The sequence below is a fragment of the Neomonachus schauinslandi genome, chromosome 10 (genome assembly GCF_002201575.2).
Source record: "Neomonachus schauinslandi chromosome 10, ASM220157v2, whole genome shotgun sequence".
Lineage (NCBI taxonomy): Eukaryota > Metazoa > Chordata > Mammalia > Carnivora > Phocidae > Neomonachus > Neomonachus schauinslandi.
The window spans coordinates 26,017,380-26,040,676 of record NC_058412.1 but is presented as its reverse complement, the minus strand read 5'-3'; the positions used below and the strand labels follow the sequence as shown (position 1 = coordinate 26,040,676).

At 42.9% G+C, this 23,297-nt stretch overlaps 1 protein-coding gene across 1 annotated transcript in view; it reads right to left on the bottom strand.

Annotated features, from left to right (window-relative positions):
- The window catches only part of TTC27 (tetratricopeptide repeat domain 27), a 169,590-nt gene extending 154,481 nt beyond the window's left edge, over nt 1-15,109 (bottom strand). Inside the window, exons 1-5 of the mRNA XM_021697434.1 lie at nt 14,805-15,109; nt 13,354-13,531; nt 12,607-12,736; nt 8,448-8,588; nt 2,608-2,710 (exon numbers count right to left, since the gene is read on the bottom strand). Coding sequence (XP_021553109.1) covers nt 2,608-2,710; nt 8,448-8,588; nt 12,607-12,736; nt 13,354-13,531; nt 14,805-14,904 — 652 coding nt within the window. The 5' untranslated portion in view covers nt 14,905-15,109. The remainder of the gene's footprint in view (nt 1-2,607; nt 2,711-8,447; nt 8,589-12,606; nt 12,737-13,353; nt 13,532-14,804) is intronic.
- Between the last annotated feature and the right edge of the window lie 8,188 nt (nt 15,110-23,297).

Sequence of the window (23,297 nt, the reverse complement as noted above, 5' to 3'; positions counted from 1 at the left end):
GCCTCAATAAACCTTAGCTGTTGTTATTCAACAAACATGTACTAAATACTTACTATTTTCTAGGCACTATGCTAAGCAGAAAGAGGTTAAAAAAAAAAAAAAAAACCCAGCTCACAAGGAACTCACAGTCTAGAGAATCTACAGTCAGTGAAAACAAAGATGGTTCAGTAGGCTAAATTTGCTCATAAAAATCTTTTATAACCCAAAAGCATTAAACCAGAGACTACTACTGTAGAAAAGAGGGATAGACTGTTTTTCAGTTCTGCTACTTTAGAAACATTACTGTATAGAAAAAGTTAACTCCTTATATGTAATAAAACAACTAATCTATCATATGTCAGGTTTCAATTCTGTAGCAGAATATATGTATATGTGTGTGTGTGAGTATATATATATGTATGTGCAAAGTCTGATTTAACACATCCTTGCTAATTCCACAGTCTTGTATTACCTAAAATCCTAAAAGAATATAAATGGTCTAAGTCTTGCCAAAAAATAATATAAATGAATCAATTACTATACTCATTGAATAATATTTTCCTTACTTTGCCTTTTTGAATCATGTACAGATTTTCATTTTATCTAAGATTAGCATATGCTTATGTATTTCTACCCTAGAACAAAAAAAAATTGAGAAATTAATTTCAACCAAATTACCTAGCTTAGTAGTATTTATTACTGCACAGACTAACGTCCTCTCTAGTGTATCCGGCCCAGCTTGTTACTACATAGATGTAACTTGAAGGAAACAGACTAAAGAAAGGTATGGGAGCTTCTTGCAGTTACGTATGCGCACATGTTGAGTTGTTTTATGCCTTCGTGAATGTCTACTCCATCAAGTACAGATCACTGCTCCTCCACCCCGAGGGATGCAAATGACCCCTTCCCCCATGCATCCCCCCTTTATCCATGGGGGATACGTCCCAGGACCCCCAGTGGATGCATGAAACCACAGTAGTACTGAACCCTGTATATACTACACTTTTTCTCTCTCTCAAAATACGTTATTGTACTGTACTCACCCTTCTTGTGATGATGTGGGATAAAATGCCCATGTGATGAGATGCAGTGCGGGAAATGATGCAGACATTGTGATGTAGCGTGAGGCTTCTAATGACCTTGAGACAAGAGATCAGAAGGCAGATTATCTGCCTCCAGGCCACAGATGACTGCAGGTAATTAAACCATGGAAGTCCAAACCATGCATAAGGGGGAGCACTGTACACACACATGCACATGTACACATACTCACACCAGACATACTCTTGCTATGTGAAACGAGTTTGGGCTTTGGAATCAGACACACCTAAGGTCAAACCCCTTCTCTGTAACTCTGAAGTTCGTTACCAAGTCCAAGTTTATCTGTGTTTAAGTGCTTCTTCACTACAAGGGAATCTGTTTTTGTTTTTGCTTTGCTTTGTTTTGCAACTTTTGCTAAGAATAATCATTCCAAAAGCCCAGGGAAACCAAGTGTCAAGGTACCCAAGATTTTCCCTCTTTTCAAAATGCTTCCCTAGGAAATGTGAAGGGCAACTATAACAAAGGCAGTGGGGGGCACTGACAGGGGTGTGTGGTTTATTCTTTCATTTACATCTTAGGTACTTTTGTGTATATATGTTACATATAATAAAAAAAATATATAAAATGTAAAAATGCCTCTCTACCTATTGTCATCCTCAGTAAAATGTATTTTCTGCCAAATGTTAAAAAAACAAAGGCTTTCTTCATGTACTCAACAGGATAGCGGGTAAGTAATTTTCTACTCTGCATGAATTTGGCGCAATTTACTCCACGTGGAGTCTGTTTCCTTTAAGGGTACATCTATGTAGTAACAAGCTAGGCCAGAATACACTAAGAGGATGTTAGTTTGTACAGTAATAAATATTACTAAGCTAGGTAATTTAGTTGAAATTAATTTCTCAATTTTTTTTGTTCTAAGAGAAATACATAAACATATGCTAATCTTAGATAACATGATTCAAAAAGGGAAAGTAAGGAAAGTTAAGGAATTTTTTTTTTTTTTTAAAGATTTTTATTTATTTATTTGACAGAGAGATAGAGAGCACAAGTAGGCAGAGCGGCAGGCAGAGGGAGAGGGAGAAGCAGGCTCCCCACTGAGCAGGGAGCCGGACGTGGGGCTCGATCCCAGGACCCCAGGATCATGACCTGAGCCGAAGGCAGCCGCTTAACCGACTGACTGAGCCACCCAGGCGCCCCTAAGGAATTTTTTTTAAATAAAGGAAGTTTACATTAGTTTCCAAAGAGGCTTCTGAGATTAAAGAACAAAGAAAAACTAAAATACTTTTAAGCAGTCTGTGATAAAATCATGGTAACGTGCATAGAACAAATCATTTTCTAAATAGGCAATATAAATGATAATGATTACCTCTTTTAAAATTCAAAGGCAAAAAGAAATTCTATAATCTGACACGCCAATAATTTGTGATATTCCACACCCAGAAAAAAAGGGGGAAAAAAAGAAACAACCTCAACCAGAAAGTTACTATTACCTATAAAAAAATAATAATAATAAACTAAAAAGGACTGTCTCAGCTGAGCAATGAGCCTGGAGCTGCACGCCTGCATCAAACAAAATCTGCCCCATACCTTCCTCGATACAGTCTCCAGCAAGAGCAGAGAGCTGCGGGGAGCGCTCCTCCAGTATCTGCTGGTGAACGCTCACACATCTCAAAGTCCACCACGGCAAGCTCTACGGAAAGAAAGTACCACGTAAGCTGAAAATAAAAGCCCCTCTAAAAAACAATGTTTATATTAATTGAAATTAGTGTTTAGAATTATTTTAACATCTGTGAAATTAAACTTACTCTTCAACAAACTTATCCATCCACTGCTGTATCCTCAGTAATAATACCCAAATCCGCTTCTCCCTCTTCCGCAATAACGCGTCTCCACCATCCTCTCAGGGACTGTATTTTTAGCCAGTTGGGCTTCCTGATGCCATTTAGAACTTAGTATCTCCTTTAAAATGTCCACTGTGGCACCCCGCTCAACGCCATGATCCACACAGCCGCTCCCCCAGGAGGCAGAGTGTGTGGTGGGGGTAGAGGGGTGGGAGCGTAATTTTTTCCCTCCTCTGAAATTCTAGCATACTATTCGTACTACCTCCTTTGCAGACACATTCCGCTGCATTCATGGAGGTCATCCCTAGCTTTTGGTGTTGTCTACCATCTACCCAATAAGACAAGAAGTCATGTCTTGCTCATCTCTATATCCTCCTCAAAGCAATAGATTTTGCACAAACTACACTGTAAGAATTACCTTGGATTCAAATATTTTCCAAAACTAAGACAATCCCTTCCACATCCTCGTGAAACCCTCCCATGAAGCCTTCTCCCAAGAGGGCGGCACACATTGGTCTCTCACTTCTCTGAACTTCTACAATGTTCCTAGAAGTTAGCACCACACTGGACAGCTCTTGTGTTTCAAGAGTTTAACTCCACCTGGCCCAAACATTTCTGAGGACAGACTGCATTTCATACATTGTCTTGACTAATGCACAGGCAGAGAACACAGTAGGTTTTTCTCTATTGTCTGGTGTTGTTCTTACTTGATCACAATTAAAAAAAAGAGGGGGGGGCTCCCTGGGTGGCTCAGTCAGTTAAGTGTCAGGTTATGGTCCCAGGGTCCTAGGATCAAGCCATCAGATTCCTTGCTCAGCAGGGAGCTGCTTCTCCCTCTCCTTCTGCCTACCACTTCCTCTGCTTGTGCTCTCTCTCTCTCTGTCAAATATATAAAATCTTTAAGAAAATAAAATAAGGGGCGTCTGGGTGGCTCAGTCGTTAAGCGTCTGCCTTCGGCTCAGGTCATGATCCCAGGGTCCTGGGATTGAGCCCCGCATCGGGCTCCCTGCTCCGTGGGAAGCCTGCTTCTCCCTCTCCCACTCTCCCTGCTTGTGTTCCCTCTCCCACTGTGTCTCTCTCTGTCAAATAAATAAAATCTTTAAAAAAGAAAAGAAAAGAAAAGAAAATAGGGCGCCTGGGTGGCTCAGTTGGTTAAGCGACTGCCTTCGGCTCAGGTCATGATCCTGGAGTCCCGGGATCGAGTCCCACATCAAGCTCCCTGCTCAGCGGGGAGTTTGCGTCTCCCTCTGACCCTCCTCCCTCTCATGCTCTCTGTCTCTCATTCTCTCGCAAATAAATAAAATCTTAAAAATAAAATAAAATAAAATAAAATAAAAAACCTGATCCTGGGACACCTGGATGGCTCACTCAGTTAAGCATCCAACTCTTGGTTCCGGCTCAGGTCATGACAGGGTTGTGAGATGGAGCCCCACATTGGGCTCCAAGCTCAGTGCAGAGTCTGCTTAAGAATCTCTCTCTCCCTTTCTCTCTGCTCTTTTTCCTGCTCACCTGCGCTCTCTCTCTCTAAATAAAAATAAATAAAATCTTTAAAAAAAAAAAAAACTAGATCCTTATCTAAAAACAAAAACAAAAAAAAGAGCAACAAGCCCATACAGAAGCATATACAGTGAAGAGCAAGTCTCTCTTCTGCTGCCTCAGTGCTATTCTCCTCCCCCAGAAAAATCCATAACTGCTGCCAGCAACAAGTGACTCAGGTTTGGCACCAAACCCTTTCCTTTTCTAGACATGGGAATTTAGACAGAGCCAGTCAAAGAGATTGCCCTTTAAAGAAAACATACATCAGGGGCGCCTGGGTGGCTCAGCCAATTAAGCATCTGACTCTTGATTTCGGCTCAGGTCATGATCTCAGGGTCGTGGGATGGAGCCCCGAGTCAGGCTCCCCACTCAGTGGGGAGTCTGCTTCCTCCCTCTCTCTCTGCCCTTCCCTCCCCCCCCCGCTTGTGCTCTCTCTCTGAAATAAATCATTAAAAAGAAAAAGAAAACATATAGCTTCAGATGCTGAATCTTTAAACATCAGATCTATACATTACCTCTTAGCCAAAACATTTATCCTAGGAGGAGGAGTGTGAAAAAAATAGAGAAAGCATAGCCTGTTTTTCTATTGGAAATAAAAGTACCCTTTTCTATTTGCCAAGAACGGCTGAACAGAAAATCTGAGGCATTAATAAAAAAGAAACTTGAAGCCTTGCTCTAGTTTCTAGATCCTGTCTCCTGATTTTGGCACTTATTACAGAATGTTCTGATTGGAAAGCTACACTAGTCAATAACCTCCTAGACATTAGGAAGCGTAAGTGTACTAAAAAGGCACCCCAAAAAATTTTGCCGCTTATTCCATTTTTTCTAAGATTTGATTTATTTTTTTATTACGTTATGTTAATCACCATACATTACATCATTAGTTTTTGATGTAGTGTTCCATGATTCATTGTTTGCGTGTAACATCCAATGCTCCATGCAGAACGTGCCCTCTTTAATACCCACCACCAGGCTAACCCATTCCCCCACCCCCCTAAAGATTTTATTTTTAAGTAATCTCTACACCCAACATAGGGCTTAAACTCACAACCCCAAGATCCAGAGTCGCATAATCTACCAAATGAGCCAGCTAGGCGCCCTCCATTTTTAAAATAATTATAAATAAGGAAACTGATATTCCAAAGAAATTAACTAGCATAACAAACGTCACACAGCTATTAAGCGGCTGAGCCAGACAAACTCTGGTCTGATTTCAAAGCCAAGGCTCTTTTTACTCAACATTTACATCTTACTAATACTAATCCATATACCACAGATTAAAGGACTGGGGGGAAATCACCTTCTTTTACAGTTCCACAAAAATATCATGATGAACAACTTGATACATTGTTCACAAGTAAGCCTATTCAAAGCTAACTTAAAAAGGTTAAAGTTAACTTGGATAGGTAGAGGACAGTTCTTTCATTTTATCCTCACTTATCAAAGAAGTCATTTTTAGGGCGCCTGGGTGGCTCAATTGGTTAAGCGACTGCCTTCGGCTCAGGTCATGATCCTGGAGTCCCGGGATCGAGTCCCGCATCAGGCTCCCTGCTCGGCAGGGAGTCTGCTTCTCCTTCTGACCCTCCTCCCTCTCATGCTCTCTGTCTCTCATTCTCCGTCTCAAATAAATAAATAAAATCTTAAAAAAAAAAAAAAGTCATTTTTATATCATTATTTTTTTTTTAAAAGATTTTATTCATTTATTCGACAGAGAGAGACACAGCGAGAGAAGGGACACAAGCAGGGGGAGTGGGAGAGGGAGAAGCAGGCTTCCCGCAGAGCAGGGAGCCTGATGCAGGACTCGATCCCAGGACCCTGGGATCATGACCTGAGCCAAAGGCAGACGCTTAACGACTGAGCCACCCAGGCGCCCCTATATCATTATTTAGAAAATGACATATTAAAGATCCAAAGAAAAAAGAACTTTTGTGATTTCACTGAAAGGCAAGACTTCAACACAAAGTGATCTTTGCATGGTGACGTGTAAAAGAAAACAGGGTTGTAAGCCCAGGTGAGAAGTTGTTTAGTATCCGCCAAGCAATTCAAGTACCTTGTCTCTCCAACCCTACCATATGACATCCACAACCAGCAGTTCACATACCTACTGGTTCTCCTAAGTTGACACTATATGTATCTTTTTTAAAAAAAATGCTTAACAGAGCGCCGGGGTGGCTCAGTCGGTTAAGTGTCCGACTTTTGATTTCGGCTCAGGTCATGATATCAAGGTCACAGTATCGAGCCCTGCCTTGGGCTCTGTGCCCAGAGCACAGCTTGCTTGACCCTCTCCCTCCGCCCTGCTCGAGTGCACTCTATCTCTAAAATAAATAAATAAAATCTTTAAAAAATAATGCTTAACATAATTGCTGATGAAAGTTTTCCACCAACAAAATTTAAAACTGTCCCACTCACTTATTAATGACTCTAGTGTCATAGAAAGACAATGCCACTTGGCAGCCCTATGCCTTGGTGGTACTTGCTTTAGAGCCAAGTACTAGTCGTTCTGTAAGAGAGCATTTCACTCAGATCAACTCTGGAAAAATTTTTTAATTCAATCTAACATGGCTAAAAAATCAAAGATAAGGCCTTACGTCTACTCTGACATATTGAAACCCTTCTAGTAAAACCGATTCCAATTCCTCTGGCTTTCATGACAGTGGAAGAGGCACAACTTGCCTTCTTACCTCTTCTTTGTCTAAACTGAAATACTTGGGAAAATAAGCCCTTAGACAGTAGAGACCAAGTCTACATTCTGACAATTGAAAACTGTGTTTCTCAAAATTTTTCAGCCAATACTAAGAAATTGGGAGGTTTCATATAAAATTTAGATTTATTATTTCTGGTAACATGGGTCAAGTTGCCACAATCAGAACGGGAGTCAGCTAGCTATAATCTGCAGGCCAAATCCAACCCCCCCTCCCCCTGTTCTTGTACAGTACAAGAACCAATAGTTTGTACATTTTTTTAAAAGATTTTATTTATCTGGGGGCACCTGGGTGGCTCAGTCGGTTAAGCATCTACCTTCGGCTCAGGTCATGGTCCCAGGGCCCTGGGATCGAGCCCCGCATCGGGCTCCCTGCTCAGTGGGAAGCCTGCTTCTCCCTCTCCCACTCCCCCTGCTTCTGTTCCCTCTCTCGCTGTGTCTCTCTCTGTCAAATAAATAAATAAAATCTTTAAAAAATAAATAAATAATAAATGATTTTATTTATTTGAGAGGGAGAGTGAGAGAGAGAGAACACGAGCAGGGAGAGGAGCAGAGGGAGAGAAAGAAGCAGACTCCCAACTGAGCAAGGAGCCTGATGCGGGGCTCGATCCCAGGACTCTGGGATCATGACTTGAGCTAAAGACAGATGCTTAACCGACTGAGCCACCAAGATGCCCCCAGTTTGTACATTTTAAACCACTGAAAAAAACACAAAAGAATATTTTGTGACATGTGCAAAGTATGTAATTCTTTACTTATAAAGAAACAATGTAACAGGGGCACCTGGGTGGTTCAATCTGTTAAGGGTCAGACTCTTGATTTCTGCTCAGGTCATGATCTCAGCATCCTGAGATCAAGCCCCATAGTGAGCTCCACACCCAGAGGGGAGTCTGCTTGAGATTCTCTCTCCCTCTCCGTCTGCCCCTCCCCCTGCTCAAATGTGTGCATGCACGCACACACTTTCTCTCTAAATAAATGAATAATCTTTAAGAAATGATGTAACAGACATTCCACAAATGCTCTACTAAATCCAACCCGAATAATGAACCAAGGTAGGATGTGAGCCAGGAAACAGTAATTAAGACCCACTAAGATCCACAGTAAGAGTACTGAACATACATACGATCTATATAATCCTTTAAAAGGGGCTCAATATAGTATCGTTTTGTATTAGATGAATCTCAGAAACGGAGAATGTTTTTGTTTATTTCCATCAGGTTTTAAAGTGAAATACCTAAAGAAGACTTAGAAAACCACCAAAACACTGTCAGCATCACACCTGAAGTCTGATGCTACTCAGCACAAGTCATGCCTGGGTATGAACCAACTGCCTTCTTTTCTCTCCTTACCTGAATAGCCGTCAGTTTATGTCTCACATTCACTAGGATAACTCGCGCTAATAAGAGCAGAATAGGCTTTGAGGTCAGGCTGTAGACTGATTCACCATCTAGAACAAGCAGATTCAGAACAACTGCATCTAGTCCTTTGACCTGAAAAAAATATATAAGCCAAGATGACCTAATTTAACAAAATATTAATCTTTATAGGTCTTGGAGTAACATATTTTCCAGTTAATTCAGCTTTGAAACAAAGGCATCAATCTATTACACAGCAATTGGCACTGGACAGAATCATAACCTTATAAATGCCCCTGGGGACCCACAAATGCAGGCCACCCTGACAGAATTCTCTGGAGATGGTATTAACAAGACAATAAATAAATGCGTGAATGTATGAATAGCCAAATACATACATTTCTCTTCCCAGTGCTACCTTGCATCATCATGAAAAAATGAAATGCTTTTCTATCTTCTGCTTAAGTAAATCAGCCTCTGCCTACCCCTAAGATATAACACTGATATTCCAACTGAGTTCTAAATGTGCTTCCAGAGGTTTGGGGAAATGGTCTGTTTTTAAAGATGACTGCTTGCATTTAAAAAAAAAAAACAAAACAGACAAAGCAAAGGTTACAACTCTTAGGAACAATTCCTCAGTCAAGACAGCATATGACATGTAAAAATATAAGTATTTATCACCATAATAGTGAAAAAAATTTCAACATCTGGAAGCCAGATTACTATACAACCAGATTACTAAGATCAACCTTTCTGTGCGAGAGGTGACCAATACTGCTCAAACATGGACCTTCAGTGCTATTCCTCTGAGACCAGTTAGCATCAGATGTCAGTGTTAAAATGACAAGGCCATAAATTAAAGGCAGGGAAAATGAATTTGGCTTTGGTCACCATACTCCATGACCATAAAGTATATTCACAAATATTTATGCTTCACAAGAACTAAGAAACATGAATCAGCGCAGGAAAATGACAATTAGAAAATACTGACGTGTTTAAAAATTTCAACTCCTCCTACCTTCTAAATTCTCAGACTGCGGGTAAAGAGTATAAATTGAATATTCCTTTTATTTATTTTTTTTTTTTTAAAGATTTTATTTATTTATTTGAGAGAGAGAGAATGAGACAGCACAAGAGGGAAGAGGGCAGAGGGAGAAGCAGACGCCCTGCTGAGCAGGGAGCCTGATGTGGGACTCGATCCCGGGACTCCAGGATCATGACCTGAGCCGAAGGCAGTCGCTTAACCAACTGAGCCACCCAGGCACCCTTGAAAATTCCTTTTAAAAAGAACCTGACAGGGACGCCTGGGTGGCTCAGTCGGTTAAGCGTCTGCCTTCGGCTCAGGTCACGATCTCAGGGTCCTGGGATCGAGCCCCAAGTTGGGTTCCCTGCTCAGCGGGGAGTCTGCTTCTCCCTCTGCCTGCCACTCCCCTTCCTTGTGTGCTCTGTCTCTCTCTGACAAATAGATAAATCTTAAAAACAAAAAACAAAAAACAAAAAACACAACCTGACATTACCAAGAAGAGTTGAACATGTATATACTCTAGGGCATAGCAACTCCACTCACGGATATATATATACCACAGTAGAGCTTCCCAACTCTGGGAAGATCATCCTCTCAGCCCTCAGGGTATCACCTACAGCCCGAGGGCCAGTAAAAACAGCCTCCTCTGCTTTTTCAGTATGCTGTGCTTTGAAATTCTTGCAAATGATTTCCAGAAGATGTGTTCCTAATAGCACTGTATGTAATACATTGGGGGCAAAAAAAAGGAAACATACCATATTGCCATCAAGAGTAGGAGAGACATACACGTTCTAGTATAGTCATACAATTGGAATACTATACAACAGTAAAAATGAATAATGGTATCATTTCAAAAATATACCATTGAACAAAGCAAGTCACAGAAGAATGCATAGTTTGTTTCATTTTATAAAAGTTCAAAAACTGGCAAAACTAAACAATACGTTTTCTAGAGTTACAGAGGTGCTGAAACTATGAAGAAAAGCAATGGAATGATTAACACAAAATTCATGGGACTGGCTCATGGGAGAGGAGGGCCAGGGACACCATCAGGAAGCACACACAGGGGACCTTCTAAGGCAGTATTTCCAACCCTTTCCAAGTCACAGCACACGCAGAGATGCTATGATTAGTGGTGCAAAGCAGGGAACTAGCAAATGCTGCCGACCAGTTCCAAGGCTCTCCCCACTCCAGCCCAGATCCCACACAGGCAAAGGGGCTCCACATTTGGGGAACAGCGGTCAGGAAACTCTGTTCTACAATGCTGCTAATGTTCTCTCTCAAGCTGTGTGGGAGGAGCAAAGTGGTTTTATTATTTAAACTGCATACACTTCATATGTTTTTTTTGAATCTATGAGGTAGTTCTAATAAAAAAAAAAAAAATCAAGGTCTCAAAGTTTCCCACAATCTGGCCTGAATCCCATGAGGTGTGACCTTTCAATGCTACTCCAGTAGGCTCAAAACATCCTGCTCCCACCGTGCTCTTCCCCACTCTGAACTTCCGCTCCCGTGACTGCATCCAGACAGATGTTCCTGCTCCTCTCCACCTGTCCGTTTCCTCAGCACCCTTCAGTTCACCTCACGGTCCACTCCCAGCTAAACTGTCTGACCAAATTCCCGTTCCCCACATCTCTTGGTTAACTGCAATAATCTTAACAGTCCAAATCTCTCACATAACCTACTTCTGTACTGCCTTGAACTGTCCCCTGACTTTACAGATGCTCCTCCACTGGCAGAGCTGAAAGAGGGCTGGGTTTGGGCCCAGGAAATGTGGCTTCCAATCACCCAGCTGTAAGACCTCTGACAAGGTTCCTTCACCACCAGAGCTTCCATCTTCTCGTCTCTGGGATCCTCAAACTGATAGAACACGTGAATTAAGCACTTGCCCCACATATCTGTGCTCAACAAACACTATGACTTTGACTATTTGGTGAATTTTTAACCTACACTACAGGGCTGAAGAGGCAGAAACTGTTTCATCCACAGTAACAGAGGGAGTGAGATGTTCCATATAAGCAAATTTCTAGACAACTGAAGCATTTCTCTTTAAGTGACATTTTTTACTTTTACTTTACTTTACTTTAGTACTTTAATCACTTTGGATGAAAACCTCTGTAAAGTGCAGATTCAATTCCCTTCTTAGGCATAAGATACAGAAGATCTTTTAACCTTTCGATAATGATTCAGAGCCAGGATTATGAATTTCAATTATTCTACTGCAACATGATACAGTGACTCACCACACTGATGTGTACAGAGCTAATTACTGTGGCTGTCAGTTTATGGCTGCTTTTCTACTTCTTTTTCCACCCCACCATCAGATTGTTTTAAATATATTTTATTTATTTATTTCTTTTTAAAGATTTATCTATTTGAGAGAGAAAGAGCACGTGAGCAGGTGTGGGGCAGAGGGAGAGGGAGAGAATCTCAAGCAGACTCCATGCTCAGCAAAGAACCCAACACTGGGCTTGATCTCATGACCCTGAGAACAGGACCTGAGCCGAAACCAAGAGTTGGACTCTTAACCGACTGAGCCACCCAGGTGCCCCAGCATAGAGCTTACTTAAAAAAAATAAATAAAATAGGGGCACCTGGGTGGCTCAGTCGGTTGAGCATCTGCCTTGGCTGGGGTGGTGATCCTGGCGTTCTGGAATCGAGTCCCACACTGGGCTCCTTGCAAGGTGGGGAATCTGCTTCTCCCTCTGCCTGCCACCCCCTCTGCCTGCCACTCCCCCTGCTTGTACTCTCTCTCTCACACTCTCTCTCTCGAAATAAATAAATAAAATCTTAAAAAAAAAAAAAGGTAAGCTCTATGGCCAACGTGGGGCTCAAGCTCACAACCCCAAAATCAAGAGTTGCACACTCCACCAACTGAGCCAGCCAGGAGCCCCTCTACCATCAGATTAGTAACACTTATCTCTAATTCCATTCCTGACAGTGGACCTTCTAGAAATACTTGAAAATCTGATTGATGACCAAAGATTCTCAGTACACTTTGTACAAGCTATATATAAAGTCGTATTTTTTCCTACCTACTATTAACTCCAGTTTATAAAGACCAGTTCCTAAAGAAAGAAAAAAAAAAAAAAACACAATAATAACTATATATGACATTTCCAAGAAGTATACCTCACTGAATTGCTGGAATAAAATAGATGGCAAAAAATCCTGAGGTTGTAAATCAACGAGAGGCCCCGTCCAGTTACTCTGAACAAAAAGTTGCAAACTGCTTACACCAATTAGGAATATCAGCTGTTGTCTGCATATAAGAATAAAAAAACAAATATGAACCACTGTATAACCACAACCAATTTCATTTCAGTTTTACCAAGAAAAATATAAAATATTAACCAACATTTATAGAGATCATCCAAGTACTACAAAATAAAATTTCTGAAACCTAAACAATTTATGTCTCAATGTCCAATATTATAACCATGAGCCACATAGGGCTCTTTTATTTATTTATTTATTTTAAGATTTTATTTATGTGACAGAGAGAGACACAGAGAGAGAGGGAACACAAGCAGGGGGAGTGGGAGAGGGAGAAGCAGGCTTCCCACTGAGCAGGGAGCCCAATGCGGGGCTCGATCCCGGAACCCTGGGATCATGACCTGAGCCGAAGGCAGACACTTAACGACTGGGCCACCCAGGCACCCCACATAGGGCTCTTTTAATTTAATTACAATTAAATGAAATTTAAAATTCTGTCCCTCAGTTGCACTATTTCAAGTGCTCAACAACCACATATGACTAGTGGCTGCCATACTGGAGAGCCCAAGTTTTCCAATGACTAAAACCACTGTCTTAGGCTGGCAACGCACTATTAAATGTATTCAGTCTGTTTCTCTACGAAAATTTCAAATAAAATTCTACCTTTCAGTTGTGTCCAAATCTGTTGAGTAATCCAGGAATGTTACTATCTGCTTCTCCAGGTAGCTGTCCATCTTTTCTTCAGTCATAGTTGTTGAGTTAAAAATATTTTGAGTCAATGAATTTAAGAATATGGCCTCATAATTCCCTTCAAGCAGCAATTGTAAGAAAGATCCACTCTCTGCAATACAAAAAATTAGTCCAATAATTCAAAAGACCAATTTTTTTCATACTGTAAAGGGTAACACTATTAGGTAAATCTACCATTTTACATTTTAATATGAAAAAAAATGTGTATCCTTAGAATGCTTACTATACATTAATCACAAAGCACTGAGCAAATTCCCATTATTCTATGAACATCACTTCTTCTACAATTAGCAGCTCATCCATACAATGAGCAGCAAGGTAGAAGCAAGGTAGAAGTTAGACACAGGAATAATATTTCTCATTAGTAAATATTATCACCCTTCTGGGAATTCAAAAGAATCAAAAGATTCCTATTGACAACAGAAAAGTTTCCACAATCAGGGGTCTAAGGCCTTTTATAATCTGGCTTCTCATAGCCCCACCATACTCCCTAAGGAACAGCTGGTTCTCTCAACTGTTCCCCGAATATCCCATGCACATTCCTGCCTCCACTTTTACACTTGTGATTTCTCCTGCTGAGCTCTTCTCCACATGTCTTACCCTTTAATCAAAATTCTGCTCACGTCTGACTTCTTCCATGAAACTTTTCCAGATCACCAGACTTCACTTGATCTTAGCCAAAAGGCCAAGAAGCGATCCAGATCACCAGACTTCAAAAACTACCTCTCCTGAAGCACCTATTGCATATACACACACACACAAACACACACACACAAACACACACACCCGCACACTAGTGTTCTAAACTGTTATTTTTCTTCCGGGTCCAGTCTAAATCTCACAACCAGATGTGCCTTTATCTCACATTTATCACTAGTAAATATGCTGTTAACACCTCTCTCCGGTAAATGTGTACTGTTCATAAGAATTATATCTTTGCTGCCTCGTTTCAGCTTTTATGCTTACCAACTGTGGGGCCTGGAATAAATTACTTAAACAATCGGGCTTTAAACGTCTTCACCTGCAAAATGGTATTAAACGTAATATCTATCTTAAATGTCTATTGTAAGGATTAAATGACAATAAATGTCAAGGACTTAGAAAAGTAGCTGACATCGCCATCGTTGTTACCACTGAGCCTAGGCGGTGAGAAGGTTGGGATCAAGACAAGCACTGAGCCCAGAGGACCTCGCCCACCACATCAAGGATGCAACAATCCAAAGTTTTAAGGGATCGGCTAGATTTCGGCAGAAAAAACAAATAAACAAACAAAAAAACAAGGAGGAGTGAGAACCCAGCCGGCACCGCTCTCCGCTCACAGTCCACACGCTGGCCTCCGTTCCTGGAAGGTTCGCCTTTCTCACCTGAACCGGCGACTCCCTCCTGCTTCCATTGCTGCCGCTCAGCCTCAGTGGGGAAGCCCCTCAAAACTGCCAGCTCCGGTATCCACATCACCCTGGACATTGCTGCCGCCAAAAGGGGTTCTACGAGGGTCACAGGGAGTCAACAAAAGTGAAAGAAAGAGGGTCCAAAGATGCCGAAACCTAGTGGCAACAGATCCTGTGAATACCACCCACAGACCTAGAAGTCCATGTGCAGACATCGTCACTTGGACGCGGCCATGACAGCAGCGCGGGACACCCTGGGAAAAACACACACTCGGCTCTGGTTTCCGCCTAGGAGACCTACTCAAGACCTTAGTACTGAGCATGCCCAGTAGAGATGCCCCGCCCGGGGCAGTGTACGGGCGGCTTGGAGGGCGCGGTCGATTTCAGCCCCGCCCTAAAGGGGCGTTGCCAAGAGCTGTAGACGACATGAGGGGGTGGAGTCATCTTGCACCACCCACTGAGGATTGGGATTAAAATGCAGCTGGAAGGGGTGCCTGGGTGGCTCAGTCGTTAAGCGCCTGCCTTCGGCTCGGGTCATGATCCCAGCGTTCTGGGATCGAGCCCCGCATCGAGCCCCGCATCGGGCTCCCCACTCGGCGGGAAGCCTGCCTCTCCCCCCTCCACTCCCCCTGCCTGTGCTCCTCTCTCACTGTGTCTCTCTCTGTCAAATAAATAAATAAAATCTTAAAAAAAAAAAAAAGCAGCTGGAAGCCTGGGTCTCGTCCTGCCAAGAGGTAATAGGCATGGTCTACCGCTTGGGTTCCTCAACATTTTTGGATCAGAACCCTCCTGACTACCTAACCAAGGTCCTTCACGCAAAATGCATGTGGGCCCTTGCTACCAACGTTCGGGTACCATTCCAGGAAGTTCGAGGCCCCGTGAAGTGGAGTCGACCAGCACAAGAACCACCTCTGCAGCGAATTGGTCTTTTTTCTTAGAATGTATTAAACTGTAAGGAAAGTTTTGGGGCTCCTGGCTGGCTCCGTCAGAGAAGCATGCGACTCGATCTCCGGGAAGTGAGTTCAAGTCCCAGGTTGGGTGTTGAGATTACACACATACATGACTAACTAAATAGAAGAAATAACTTTTTTTTAAAGTGTAAGGAAAGTATCTGGTTTTGACGATACCACTACATAAATCATGACTGAGCGGGACCTGTGGCCCCCCGGCTGGTGCATGGAAGCTTGTGGAGGATAGGCTGAGTCCAGAAACCTGTCACCCCTGCGTGCCTGCCGCTGAGCACGGAGCTGGGGCCTCATTCGCATGTCCTTTCTTCATAGCCAGGCTCCTAGGCCAAAACCGAGGCTCAGAGAGCCAGACCTCAGCGGGGCGGGACTCTGCCCCAATGGGCCTGAAGCCTGGACTGTGAGAATGCCATGCACTAGCCAGGGTAACCCTGACCAGGCCACATTCTTGGAGAAATCAAAGGCAAGCGATCTCTGAAAGAGCCTAGCCCAGTGCCGGCTCCAAGGAGGGAACTAAGTTCTGGCTGTGGAGGGAATGGTGCTCAGCCTCTGCCAGCAGAAGCCAAAGGAAGCCAGACCTGGGTTGAGTGGAGAAGAGCAGATGCCCTAGAATGTCTTCTTATTGAGAAGTAATTAAAAGCTATTTGTGCAGTAAATGATATTTAATCAGTGTGTCCTTTTGGTTTTTTTAAGGACAAAATCCAGCACTGTCTAAACCATTTGACAGTTGTTAGAGCTATTAAAGGAGAAACACACTGGCCACTCATCCAGGTTCCTCACTTGTCCCACACAGTGAACTCGGTGCTTTCTCTATAATTCAAGGTTTGTTTAAGTGAGATATGCTTGACAATAATAGTAAGTATATTCATCTCTCTTCGGGCAAATGAACTCTAGAATAAAAATGTGGGAGAAAAATATATGGTCTCAAATGAAAAAAACAAAAACAAAAACAAACAAAAAAATGGAGTGGATGGGGCACCTGGATGGCTCAGTTGGTTAAGTGTCTGCCTTTGGTTCAGGTCATGATCCCAGGGTCTTGGGATCTAGTCCTGTATTGGGCTCCCTGCTCAGCGGGGAGCCTGCTTCTCCCTCTACCCCTCCCCCCTGCTTGTGATCTCTCTCTCTCGCTCGCTCTCTCTCTCAGATAAATAGGGGCACCTGGGTGGCTCAGTCGTTAAGCATCTGCCTTCTGCTCAGGACATGATCTCAGGGTCCTGGGATCAAACCCCACATCAGGCTCCCTGCTCCGAGGGAAGCCTGCTTCTCCCTCTCCCACTCCCCCTGCTTATGTTCCCTCTCTCACTGTCTCTCTCTGTCAAATAAATAAAATCTTTTAGGGTGCCTGGGTGGCTCACTTCGTTGGGCGGCTGCCTTCGGCTCGGGTCATGATCTCGGAGTCCCGGGATCGAGACCCGCATCAGGCTCCCTGCTCGGTGGGGAGTCTGCTTCTCCCTCTGACCCTACCCCCTCTTGTGCTCTCTCTTTCACTCTCTCTCTCAAATAAATAAAATAAAATCTTTTAAAAAATAAATAAATAAATAAAATCTTTTAAAAAAATATTTTTAAAAAAACATGGAGTGGATACTGAGCTGGTGAGTAGGATATGTCTACTTTAGGAGTGGCTTGGCTGGACAGTCTGCTGGGAACCCTGATGTCAGGGGTAGATAAACCATCTATTAAGTCTTTTTTCTTGAGCTGGTCAGATTTCTCAGAGACTTTTTAAATTTCCTACCTGGATAAGTGAGGGTCTGGTTGCCAGAGTTCCAGAGCCAAGCAGAGTAAGAAAGCCAGGAGTCTCAGCATTCAAGACCCAGTCTGAATATCAGACCCTGTAGAGACCATGGCAAGGGGAGTGGAAGGGAAGGAGTGGGCAGGGGTTCCTACTGACTGACTCAGTTTTGCAGGAGTCCTCATTTCAGCCCTTCCTCTTCCCACCCCATAACCTTCAGTGCCAGGGGTATCTCATGCTCCCAGTTGCTGAGTTGTTCGGGGATTCTTCAGTCTAGATTCAAGTTTGCCTTAGCTTTTCCCATGGCATTTTTAGGACTGGGCTTTCTCTGGTCATCTACATCAGTTACTAGCTCCCAAACACGGCATCTCATCTCATCTTCTCTTTCCCTGTGGGTTATGTCTTAATTTTTTTCTTTACCGTAAATTTAGTGAGTTTTGAAGGAGAGACAGCATATATTCAACCTGCCATGTTTACTCTAGAACCTTAAACTGTACTGTAAATGACATCTTTCTCCAAGTAGCTTCAGGTTTGATACATTTATGTGTTTGAACTAATCCTATCTCATATCTTTCTACGTAGAAAAAGGAGGCAGGATTGTAATGAGCATTTCATGACCCTTCAAACCTTTTTCATATTCATTAACAAATCTCATGTTTAATAATAATAATTTTTAAATGTTTGTAGCAGCATTTTTAGTATAGCCAAAAACTGGATACGACCCAAATGTCCATGCACAGATAAACGAATAAACAAAGTGTGATATATTCATACAATGGAATAGTGTTCAACTATAAAAATGAATAAACTATAAATACATATAATATACACAAATACCAAAGTAATTATGCTGAGTGAAATAAGCCAGAAAAACAGAGAACATACCAGTCCATTTATATAAATCTAGAAAATGCAAACTAATTTCTTTTTTTTTTTTAAAGATTTTATTTATTTATTTGAGAGAGAAAGTGAGAGAGAGAGAGCACAAGAGTGGGGAGCGGGAGAGGGAGAAGCAGACTCCCCGCTGAGCAGGGAGCCGATGCGGGACTCAATCCCGGGACTCCAGGACCATGATCTGAGCCGAAGGCAGTTGCTTAACCAACTGAGCCACCCAGGCACCCGCAAACTAATTTCTAATGACAGAAAGCAGATCAGTGATTGCTGGGGGATGGGGAAATGTAGAGGAAAGCAGGAGGAATAGGAGGGACACTTTTGGGGAGTGAACAGATATGTTCACTATCTGATTCTGCTAATGGTTTCATGGGAATATATGTATGAAAAAAAACTGTTCAATTAAAATATGTGCACTTTTTTCTTTTTTTTTTAAAGATTTTATTTATTTACTTGACAGAGAGAGACAGTGAGAGAGAGAACACAAGCAGGGGGAGTGAGAGAGGGAGAAGCAGGCTCTCCGCAGAGAAGGGAGCCCGATGCGGGACTCGAACCCAGGACCCTGGGACCATGACCTGAGCCGAAGGCAGACGCCCAACGACTGAGCCACCCAGGTGCCCCTGAAGTAAGTTTTCATATAATGTCATTAGGCCTAGTCCTTTGTTTTAAGAAATCAGACCTTTTGGTGTGGAGGTGTGGCACCAACTGGCGATCAGACCTACATCTTTTATAAGATCATTAAACTTTCTGTTTGCAAGGTACATCATTTGATAAATACTTGCGCCATCCCTTGCTTGTATTAGTTGTCTACTGCTGTGTAAAAAATCACTATAGAACTTAGCAGCTTCAAACAACAAGCTTTTATTATTTCACAATTCCTGAGGGCCAGGAATCTGGGTGCAGTTTGGCTGTGTGCCTCAGGCTCAGGGTCTCTCACAAAGTGGCGGTCATAAACAAGGCTCAGCTAGGAGAGGATGCTCTCCCAAGCTTATCCTGTGGCATGCCTTCTGTTCTCACTGGCTATTGGCCAAAGACATCAGTTCCTTCCCACATGGCCTCCCTGTAGGGAAGCCCCCAATGTGGCAGGAGCCTCCTCTCAAAGGGAGATCCAATACGGGGCTACAGTCCGTTTGTAACCTCATCTCAGAAGTATCCCTTCACGAATCTGTGTGTCCAGCCCACATGCAAGGGGAAGGAGGCAGGGTCCATCGGTGTCACCTTGGACGCTGCCTACCACACTGCTTTTCTCGCTGCTTGCACTGCTTTTGCTGATGTTGGTCTATATGTACGAAGTCTTGCTTTGTGTGTGTATTTTTGCTTTGTCCTGAACTGTCCTTTTCTGCAGGATGTCTAAGGGAGTATTCCATAGGGAATGTGTGAAAACACATGCCCAGTATGTCTCCACTCCAATCCAAGCTGGCCATGAGGTTGTTAAACGGGTGACGGGTTCGAGACAAAACCATGGATCAAACTTCGCATGGATTCCCTGTACAACCTTCATGGGAGCACTCACTCCCTGCCTTATCAGTCTATGAAAGAAGGTCATTTTGTTTAAGCTAAAGTCTAATGTCAATGATTATTGGGTCATTGGTCATACAGTCTAGGACTAGTAGGCCTCCACTCAGTTGGAAAATTTGAGATATGGTTACCAAGCACATACTGTTAACCTCACCGGCCCCCTTCTTGGTGTGTCGAAGTTCAACTATGTCAAAGTCTAAACTGCTTCCTGGAAGAACTTCTGCTTCTTATATAAAGTCACACCACAATCCTAACTCTTGAGTTTTCCCTTGGTCAATGGAAAAATTAAAATTAAAAAAAAAAAGGAAAGAAAAGAAAAAAAACCAAACAAACCCTGTTTTACTTAGACTAACAATGGACACTATAGGAAGCTTTTGACAGAATCAATTGTATGTTTAAAAGACATTCTAAAAAAATTGGGAGACAAAACACCAAACAGACAATACTGAGCTTTTCTACTTGGGAAAAAGGAAGCCTAAAAAAAAAAGTTAACTCCAAGAGTCTCAAAGTCTTTGTAACCTTTTGAATCCTATCCTCCTTGAGTTTCTCTCTTGTTTTAGTCAGCTTTACGTGATGTTCCAAATGAGCTTTTACCCCGCCAGAGTTTTCACAGAACACACACACACACACACACACACACACACACACACACACACACTGTACTAGATCCAATCAACTCTGTGAATAGCAGGGAACTGAATGTATGGATTCCTGAAAAATAAAGGTAGAGGTTAATGAATCTTAAGGTTCATGGCCCCTCCCAAGGCTTTGGGAATGGTTCTAACAATGTAGCCACTTGATCATAAGACTATGTAAAATTTGCTGAAGTAACAGAAAGTAGATTGATTGCCTTGGGCTGGCGGGTGGAGGGGGGTGGGAAGAGGGGGGTGAAAGATAAAGTTAAAAGATACAGATTTTCTTTTAGAGGAAAATGTCCTAAAATTGGCGGTGATGGGCACCTGGGGGGGTTCAGTTAATTAAGCATCTGACTCTTGATTTCAGCTCAGGTTGTGATCCGAGGGTGGTGAGAGGGAGCCCCAAGTCAGGCTCTGCACTCAGTGGGGAGTCTGCTGGAGATTCTCCCTCTGCCCATCCCCCAGCTCACGCATGTGCTCTCTCTCTCAAATAAATCAGTCTTTAAAAAAAACTGGTGGTGGTGATGGTTACACATATCTGTGAATATACTAAAAACCATTGAATTGTACACTTAAATGGGTACATTGTATGGTATGGGAAATATATCCTAATAAAACTTTTTTTTAAAGTAAGATATTTTTTTTTTTTTTTTTTTAATTTATTTATTTGAGAGAGAGAATGAGACAGAGAGAGAGAGCATGAGAGGGAGGAGGGTCAGAGGGAGAAGCAGACTCCCCGCTGAGCAGGGAGTCCGATGCGGGACTCGATCCCGGGACTCCAGGATCATGACCTGAGCCGAAGGCAGTCGCCCAACCAACTGAGCCACCCAGGCACCCCAAAGTAAGATATTTTTAAGTCAGTTAAGTCTATCCTGCCTTCCACTCAGACACACTTCTCCAATCACATGGCATTAGAGTGGCTGTGGTAATTTGGGGGATCTGGGGAGTTGGGGATTTGATTTTGGTATAGTGAGATTTATGTAGTTCGCAGTTGTTTCTACAGATAATTAAGGTATTGCTAACCATTGCAGCGTAGGCATGGCTTCCAGGAATACGCCCATAGCCAGCTCCCTGTGCTCACCTATTAGGGAACAAAAATACAGCTCATGCTCCCTCTCCAAAATAAATAAATCTTAAAAAAAAAAATTCTTTTAAACTTTACAGTATTATAAATCTAGATGAACCCAAAGCCCTGCCATGCTCTGACCACCTTGCCCAAGACAGAGGAATCCGTGCAGCAGCTTGGCCCAGGCTCCAAGCACCAGTCCTCTGCTACCCTGGCTGCCTGCTCCAGCTGTCTATCCAGCTCCCCTCAAGGTCTGCAACTGGATTTGTACCCGTGTCTCGGTTGACCCAGTGGGCATGTCTGTTTTTTATTTTATTATGTTATGTCAGTCACCATACATCATTAGTTTTTGATGTGGTGATCCACGATCCATTGTTTTCATATAACACCCAGTGCTCCATGCAGTACGTGCCCTCCTTAATACCCATCACCAGGCTAACCAATCCCCCCTCCCCCCTCCCCTCTGAAACCCTGTTTGTTTCTCAGAGTCCATAGTCTCTCATGGTTCATCTCCCCCCAATTCCCGCCCCCCACCATTTTTCCGTTCCTTCTCCTAATGTCCTCCATGCTATTCCTTATATTCCACATGAGTGAAACCATATGATAATTGACTTTCTCTGCTTGGGCATGTCTGTTTCTATCTTGGAAACTTTTGTCTTCCATGATCCAAGCCCTCCTACCTTTCTAACATTACAGCCTATATTTCATTTGACTATCATACGTTATCTTTTTTTTTTAAGATTTTATTTATTTATTTGACAGAGACAGAGACAGCGAGAGAGAAAACACAAGCAGGGGGAGTGGGAGAGGGAGAAGCAGGCTCCCCGCCGCGCAGGGAGCCCGATGTGGGACTTGATCCCAGGACCCTGGGATCACGACCTGAGCCAAAGGCAGACGCTTAACGACTGAGCCACCCAGGCACCCCTCGTACTTTATCTCTTACAATCCAATGTGCTACTGAGTTTTCCCCTCATTCTCCTGTGTCTGTAATAACTTCTTTTTGCTGGCTTTTTTATTTTTTTCTTTTTAAGTCTTCTTTATTTTGGGGCGACTGGGTGGCTCAGTAGTTGAGCGTCTGCCTTCGGCTCGGGTCATGGTCCCAGGCTCCCTGCTCAGTGGGAAGCTTGCTTCTCCCTCTCTTACTCCCCCCTGCTTGTGTTCCCTCTCTGTGTCTCTGTCAAATAAATAAATAAAATCTTAAAAAAGAAAAAAGATTTCTTTATTTTTGAGAGAAAGCATGAATGGGGTGAGGGGCAGAGGGAGAGGGAGAGAGAGAATCTCAAGCGGACTCTGTGCTGAGCACGGAGCCCCATACAGGCCTTGATCTCACGAACCTGAGATCATGACCTGAAGTGAAATCAAGAGTTGGACACAACCGAGCCACCCAGGTGCCCGAGCCTAACTTCTTTATCCTCATCCTTCAAGACTCAGGCTATCTTCCTTGAGGAAGCCTTTCTTGACCACATCATCTCAATGCCCATTAATATTCTGCCTGAGCTAAGTGTTCCTCCTCTGTGTTCCCAATAGTACCCTGTAAACTCTATCAGAGAACCTCTCAATTGTACCAACATAATGTTTCCATGTCTGTCATTCAACCCTCAAGTGCAGGAACCTGTACCTACTACCAAAGTGAGTGCTCAAAGTCAGGATCCTAGATGGAACCAT